The 8,341-nt window shown below is 39.1% G+C and overlaps 1 protein-coding gene across 1 annotated transcript; it reads right to left on the reverse strand.

Annotated features, from left to right (window-relative positions):
* Nucleotides 1-3,758: 3,758 nt before the first annotated feature.
* LOC103014335 (phosducin-like protein 3) lies at nucleotides 3,759-5,503 on the reverse strand. Its single transcript, XM_057546325.1, has 2 exons — nucleotides 5,479-5,503; nucleotides 3,759-4,465 (listed from the first exon to the last, which is right to left on the reverse strand). Exons 1-2 carry the CDS (start codon nucleotides 5,501-5,503, stop codon nucleotides 3,759-3,761), a joined length of 732 nt encoding a protein of 243 aa, XP_057402308.1.
* Between the last annotated feature and the right edge of the window lie 2,838 nt (nucleotides 5,504-8,341).

The raw sequence follows: 8,341 nt of genomic DNA on the forward strand, positions 1-8,341 counted from the left end.
CTACACTCCATTTAAAATACATACTTCGTTTTTCACTAATCTTACAGTTACTACCTTCTTAAATCACCAAGCTAAAAGCCAAATTTATACTACTTTTCACTATGTGGGTATATGTATTAAGTATAAATATACATGAATGCAAAGGAAATAATCAAATCAAGAAAAAGAAAAGAAAGAAAATAAACCCAGACTCTCTTCCATTCACTCTTACTTACAATGTTTTGGGAAATCCAGTTCCATCCAAATCTCCCTCGTTTCTCCAGGAAAGTACCTGCAATAGAGAGCACAGAATTCAGTGGTAACCAACCTGGGCATTTTTGCTATTTCTGCTTCATTCTTTCACATCCGGTCATCACTCTCAAAACTCTTTGCCTTTTTGGTTGTTGTTGCTGTTATTGTTCTTTCTCTTCTAGAAAGGTCATTTCTAAGAACAAGCTCCTATTTTTCTGCTCTCCAGGCTACTGACTTATTTCTCTCTTTAGAGAATCTAGAGGAATTCCTTCACACCAGGAAACACTTACCCACCCACTTACCCTCACCCACGCTCCTCCCCAGGCTGAAGATGGGATTTTTTTGAATTTATCGGGATGGTCACACAATTTCTGGACACTGAATCTGACTTCTCAGAGGTAGCCACTTACCTTCTACCCCCAAAAGAGGAAATTACCCAAAAATCGTGCTTACTTGTACTAAGGTTTCCAGATAAAATACGTGTTTCCATTAAACCTGAATTTTAGATAAACAATGACTACTTTCTTAATATAGGTATATTCCATGCAATATTTGGAACTTACCTGTAATTCAAATTTAACTGGGAAACCTGTAATTTTATTTGGTAAATCTAGCAATCATAACTTGTAGCCCTCCTTCCTTTTGAAAGATTCTATTTCATTTTCTCCTCTAGGTTTTTCTCACTTTTGAGTAGCAGTTCAGTCCTATGCTCCTTATTGTTTTATATTTCTTTGAGAGATTTCCTATGCCAGATACAAGTGTATACACATGAGTACATATGAGCATATATGTGTAGTCAGAAAAGTTTGATGTCGATAACCACAATAACATAGGGCTAAAGTATAAGTCTACTGCCAAGCCTCCCTCAAGGACTTTCTGATAATTTTCCACGTCATCCAACAGAAATTCAAAACAGTCCTTCATTCTCTAATTTACGCCAACACGGCTCTTAAAAAGATGGTGTTAGGGAGAGGGCCTTCTTTGGTAAGGCTTACTGTGTAATCTGGATTGGTAGCCAGATCCAAACATAAGTTGTCAACTGGTAAACAGAAATTGCCCAGATTTTGACTTGGCATAGAAGAGTCCCAAACTAAATACTCTGTTATAACATTTGACCTGTCTAAAACTGTACACATTTTGTCAACACTCTAAGTGTAGGAAAGAAGAGAATCCAATAATTTCTGTCTCTCTCAATCATCTTTATTTTTCCCTTATGCTTTCTCCATTTGCACTGAAGCTAAAAGAACAGAGAAGAGCCAGAAAGAAAACGCTATGTCGTGCACATACACACTAACACATTTCAACTTTTAAGAAAATATATATATATTGGAAAGTATACATTGAATGGTAGTTCATCCAAAATAATAAGTAAATCATGGCTCCTCTTAGCGAATGTATGGATGAAAATGATTTCCTAAAAAACAAATTCTGTTTCTTAGTTATCCTGATGACATATCCTGAAAGCCAGAAGCCAACATGCCCACTTTTTCTTTCTTCTAAAGACCCAAGATGCCCCAAGATGATGGCTCCTGTGGTGGGAGTTGCTTCCATTGCTAGGTTTCCTGTGGCCAGAACTGTAGGGAAGTTATTCAGGAAAGGAAGGAAAGGTGACTTACTTCCCTGTTTGCTCCTAAAGAAAACTAAAATACCTAATCACCTAATGTGTAAAGAGGACACACTTGCAAAATGTCCCAGAGAGTGATGTCCTTTAACACTCTAGGACATTGCATTTCTTAGATTTAATCTAATTCTTATGGGAGTAGTGACTTAAGAGAATACTATCCATATATACAGAGAATATAAATATCAGGCCACAAACTCAAGGATGTGAGAAATAATCAACAGTATTATAAAGCAACTTAATTTACATTCATGTTGTCATCCCCATAAGCCAGTGGGAAACTTATGGTCCATAACAAAATTCAGAGATGCTCTAGGCAGCACCAAGGGGTCGGGAAGCTGTGGTTAACTACGGTATCTATTAAACAAGTTAGTTGGTCTGGTGTACACAGATTATCACCAAGATGTCTAGTGAACCTCTCAGCCTGGCCTTTCCAAGTCCATCAACCCTCTGATTACTTCTACCATGCTTAGAAAGCTTTGCAAAGTTTCCTATTGTCTTGCCAACCTAGATGCCCCAGGAAGCCTCTGCTCTCGAAGATCTAGCCATATGCTGACAAAAACCTGAGCAGGTCCACTGTGTTCTTGGGGCCACATACCCCACTCTCTCCTTCTCCAAGGAAATACTAAAGATACATCAGAGGGACTTCATTTCCATCTCATGATTCTTTAAGATAATTATTTTATAACCAGTAATCGCCATCCATTTAAGCCCTTAAGATGTACAGACTATTTATATTGTTTGTCCTGCCACAGGCCTCCCTGAGGTTAGGGATTACACAACCACTACCTACAGGAAGGAGGAAGTAATGGGAATGAGGGGGAAAGACAGAGGGAAAAACCTCACAGACTAATATCTCAAAATATCATAGGACCAGATATCTTAGTTCAAGCTCAACTAAGAGTTCCTCATTTTAAAAGACAGAAAACAAGGGGCTTCCCTGGTGGCGCAGTGGTTGAGAATCTGCCTGCTAATGCAGGGGACACGGGTTCGAGCCCTGGTCTGGGAAGATCCCACATGCCACGGAGCAGCTGGGCCCGTGAGCCACAATTGCTGAGCCTGCGCGTCTGGAGCCTGTGCCCCGCGACGGGAGGGGCCGCGATAGAGAAAGGCCCGCGCACCGCGATGAAGAGCGGTCCCCGCACCGCGATGAAGAGTGGCCCCCGCTTGCCGCAACTGGAGAAAGCCCTCGCACGAACCGAAGACCCAACACAGCCAAAAATAAATAAATAAATAAATAAATAAATAAATAAAAAAAAAAAAAAAAAAAAAAAAGACAGAAAACAAGCCATTAGTGGTGTAAAGTCAAAGCTTTTGTTTCTATGTCTTTTTAAGATGTTTGACCTCAAAACACTTCATTGTAGAGAACATTGTTGAAGAGTCAGTGGTTGACCAAAAGATAAATTTCAGGAACACACAAGAATAGGATGTCTATAGTGTTTTTATAAGGTGATGATATTAAAACATAAAAGAAAAATATATCAAAATATAGTGTGACATAATAAATCAAAATTAAATGCAGAACTGCCTGTTGTTATAGGTACTGGTGAGTAGATTTGCATTTTCTTTTCTGTTAAGGATGGAAACAATGGTGGATATGAAAGAAGCATCTCATTCTTTACATTCTGGCAGATTTACAAACCAGTAAGCGTCACATCAATGATCTTTTTTTTTTTTTAACTAATATCTGGCTTTTATTTTTTTCTTAAAGAAATATTATTAATTTAAATAGAGAGTTCCAAGAAATTTAAAAGGATTCCCAGCAATGATTTCTGAGATCTATCAGATTTGAAACATAATTATAAAAGGCTAAAACCAAAGTATACATTCCTACTTTTTCCTTTTCAAAAAAATTCAGACGATGTGTCACATCCAGAAAGTTCAGCAGGTTACCAGGGCCACAGCCTTAGTCATCCTCGGAACCACTGTCCCTCCTGGTGGGGATGGAGTATTGCACGGAGGAAAGCAGCACATCTTCTATGGGTTTCTTAGGGGTTTCCTCCAGGCTTGCCTTGATTGCTCCAGACTCAGACAATTTCCTCTCCAACTCGTCCATTGTCAGGTTCATGCCACCAAACACCAGAGGTCCAATAAATTCAGCCTTGATATCACCTTCAAGGTACACAAATGTCGTGGGCAGATTCCTATCAGGATAACTGGGTATGCAGGCTGTTGAAATGGCTTTGATAAATTTGACATCAGGAAACTTCCTGGCAAGTCCACTGAAGTGCTGATTTATCAGAGAACAGAGGGGAATCCCTTGTTTGTAAAGGTTTAGGATGACCCACAAGCCCTCACCGGCTTTGTTAACTTCTTGAACATAATCCTTTCCTGAGATTTCCGAAACTTCTCCAAATTTATTCTCCAGCTGGGTTGCTTTCCACTCGGCCAGTCTCTGCTGCCTGTACATTTCAATCGCACGTTCATCTTCCTCACTAAATTCCTCTTCGTTATCCTCCAATTCTTCCAAAGTCATGTCTTCATACGTTTTCACAATGGACTGCTGAAGGACCCGCTCTTCTGCCTCCTTCTGCAGATCTTTCAAACTTCCCTTGGAGGGCAAGATGCCTCTTTTGCGTAAGATGTCTTTCCACTCGGTGTCTGCGTTGAGTCCTGCATTTTCTCACGAGTCGCTCAAGCCCGGCCGGCGGCCGCCACTCCTCCCCTCAGCTCTCCTCCGCGCATGCGCGCAGCCGCCAACCCGCTTCTTCCCAATGATCTTTTTATTGTACACACCCTGGTGAATTTTTATTCCAAGAGACATAGCTCTTTTGAATCTAATATAAGAGTCACCCAAGCAAATCAAGTTGGGCAGGATGAAGCTGTAGATTTTTGAAGTGTGAGGTGTTTTCCACTTAACATGAAAATAGAGACGTGGACCCCACTTTACATATAGCTTTAGTTTGGCTACCCATGACAATAGTTTTCCAAAGAGTAGTTCCAGGAGACGATTTGCAGAGGAAGGAATGTGACTAAGTAGTCTGGTTCCGGATGTGCAGGTGGATAGCAGTGACACAGAAGGTTTCTGACTGGCCCTGAAGGACTACCTAGTGTAATATACCAGTCCAATGACCGCATTCTAAGATCACCTAGCAAATGGAACATTTCAAAGGCAAACTCCCCTGACATGCTTTGCTGAAAATATCAACAGCTTGTTTTTGCCTAAGCTTCAGCCATACCAGAATATAAAAGGATGAGATTAAACTCCACATAAGGAGTAGGAAAGAGAAATCTGAAAATGAAGAAACTTTAAAAGAATGAAGAATGAAAAAAAAAAAGATTTCACGAACCTCAATTAGGATAAAAAGTGAGCCTAAAAGAAGAAGGATAGAGTAGTTTAGAAAGAACTGTTTAAATCTCAAGTAGGCCTCGGGCTTATAGCTCTTTGGTAAAGAACAATGCAACCCTAGCAGCAGAAAGCTCAAAATGACCTCATGGGCCTCTCGGATTACTCCATGATTCGAGAGTCATGTGTGTCTGGTGTGTGTCCACCAAGGCTGGAGCGCACGTGATGGGACAACCAGCAAAGAATTTCCTGGTACCACATGTGAGTTAGGCAGAGCATGTTTGAAGATAATGAACCTCTATTTTTAAAATGTGAGATTTAATGTGCCTCCTAATCCTACTTTGGAAGTCTGCTTCTTTATTCATACCAGCATGTTTATTTTAATTTTGGTATATTTTAGAAAAATGACAATATTCCAAGGAAATAAAGAAAGAAAAGATTGAGTCAGAAGAGTTTCTGTTCATTTGCTGAAGCTTCTGGAGAGGAAAATAGGAATAGAGTTAGTGATTCATGTAGGCAAATAATACCTGATTAGCATAAAACTGGGGTTTTTTTTTCCAAATAATGTCAAGATGCCTTTTGTACTAAACAACTCCACAGGGCAATGTGACATTTCCTTAGTGGCCTGCAGGTTAATTCACACTCTCCTTGGTCACCAGGAAAGTAGGATCAAGTAGGGGCTATGCTCTGCCTTTCTGTGTAACCCCCTACATACCTACAGTGGCATTCCAACCACTTCCTGTATCCAGTTTTATCTCCCTCCAAACTTTTCTTCACCTTGCAACCAGAGTGCTCTTTCAAAAATGCAAACCTAATAAATGCCAAGGCATGATCATGAAAGAAATAATTGATAAGTTGGACTTTATTAAAATTTAAAACTTTGGTTCTACAAGAGATACTGCAAAAAAAAAAAAAAAAAAAGACAAGACAAGACACTGACTGGGAGAAAATATTTTGCAAAAGACACATAAAGGACTATCATCCCAAATAACTCTTAACTCAAAAGGAACTCTTAAAATTCAACAAAAATAAAGCAAACAACCTGATTTAAACATGGACCAAAATCCTGAACAGATACCTCACCAAAGAAGATATATAGATGGCAAATCAGCATATAAAAAGATGCTCGACATCATCTGTCATCAGGGAAAGGCAAATTAAAACCACGAGATACCACGACACAACTATTAGAAAGACCAAAACCCAAAACAATGACAACACCAAATGCTGGGGAGGATGTGATGCAAGACCTCTCATTCACTGCTCGTGGGAACACAAAATAGTACAAAAACTTTAGAAATTAGTTTGGCAGTTTCTTACAAAACTAAACATACTCTTATCATACAATCCAGCTCCTTGGTATTTATCCAAAGAAGTTGAAAACATGTCCACACAAAAACTGCACATGGATGTTCACAGCAGCTTTATTCATAATTGCCAAAACTTGGAAGCAATCAAGATGTCCTTCATCTGAATGGATAAATAAACTGTGGTACATCCGGACAATGGAACATTATTCAGCTTTAAAAAGAAATGAGCTATCAAGTCATGGGAAGACATGAAAAAACTTTAAACGCACACATTACTAAGTGAAAGAGGCCAATCTGAAAATGCTGCATACTATATGATTCCAACTACATGACATTCTGAAAAGGCAAAACTATATAGACAGTAAAAATATCAGTGTGTGTCAGGGGTTAGGGATGGGGGAAAGAAGAATAGGTAGAACACAAAGAATTTTTAGGGCAGTGAAAATACTCTGTATGATAACATAATGTTGTATACATGTCACTATACATTTGTCCAAACCCATAAAACCTACAACACCAAGAGTGAACCTTAATGTTAACTATGGACTTAGGGTGAATATAATGTGTTAATGTAGGTTCATCAATCACAACAAATGTACCACTCTGGAGGGGGGATGTTGATAATATGGGAAGCTATACATATACCCACTGCTGTAGCAGCCGGGGATACATAGGAAATCTCTGTACCTTCTGTTCAACTTTGCTGTGAACCTAAAATGTCTCTAAAAAATAAATAAATAAAACTTTAATAACAACAACAAAACTTGCAAACCTAATCAGATCACCCATTGCTAGCTTAATAAAATGACTTTTCCATGACTCTTAGCATGAAATCCACTATATGTAACATGATTTAGGTCCAAGACCTACTTCCTCAGGCTCACACTGTCCTTCTCTGTGCACTGTGCCTCAAACTCACCTTTTTGTCCCTCAGATTTAATCATAATTTTAAATATGTATTTGTCCAAGAATGTGTTATTTTAATGTATGTGTTTGCCGCCAGTCTTGAGATCCATGACAATAAAGATCATATATTCCTATTTATTAAGCTACTTGGAAGCAGAACAAAAATTTGATCCTAGGTTTCCTGACTTCAACACCATTGCACTTTTCACTCCACCTTCTCTCCTTAAGTTTCTCTATCTCAATTCTGAAACATTGTGACTCTCAAGACATACTATCCAGATGAATTTCCCCAGGTTCTCAGCCCTCCTTTCTATTTACCCTGATTTTCTCACTTTTTCACCAAGCAGGCTATTCCCCACCTCCCTATCATTGCCCATGATCTTCCCATAACTTGGAACATTATGGATTGTCCAAGGTTAACTTGACACTTCACTTCTCTTCCAAGCCTTCACTGTACTCTTCTCTGAATTTTTATAGCACATTTGCTCAATTTGACACGGTATTACATTAGAGTTTTGCATAAATATTTATTATTCTAACTTTTCATCTCTATTGGAAGCTACTTAAAGATGGAATCCATGAAGTCTCACGCTTCTGTACACCCCACTGCTCCTAGCACGGTGCTGAGTAGTACATGATTGGCTGGTTTCATGAGAAACCTTTCCAGAGGTGACCCAGCTCTTCTCATGTCACATCCCAAGGAGCAAAGCTTCCTAAATCTCAGGCAAATCTTCTGCCTCCCTAAAAAAGAGTTTTCTTTTCACACTACATTGACCATGTGAATTCCCCCTGAGTTCAAAAGAGAAGACACAATCAGCATGCTGGGCTTTCCAGGGTTTCTTCTGAGCAAAAACTTTCTGGATTTTGAGCTCCATAGTTTATCTTGCCTAGAGGTCAAATAATAGAAAAAAGAGAAGAAACAACATTGTTAAGGAATCTGACAAAATTTTACATATGCCAGCTGTGAAAACAGTACAGGCTGCCTTT

This window comes from Balaenoptera acutorostrata, chromosome 5 (genome assembly GCF_949987535.1).
Source record: "Balaenoptera acutorostrata chromosome 5, mBalAcu1.1, whole genome shotgun sequence".
Lineage (NCBI taxonomy): Eukaryota > Metazoa > Chordata > Mammalia > Artiodactyla > Balaenopteridae > Balaenoptera > Balaenoptera acutorostrata.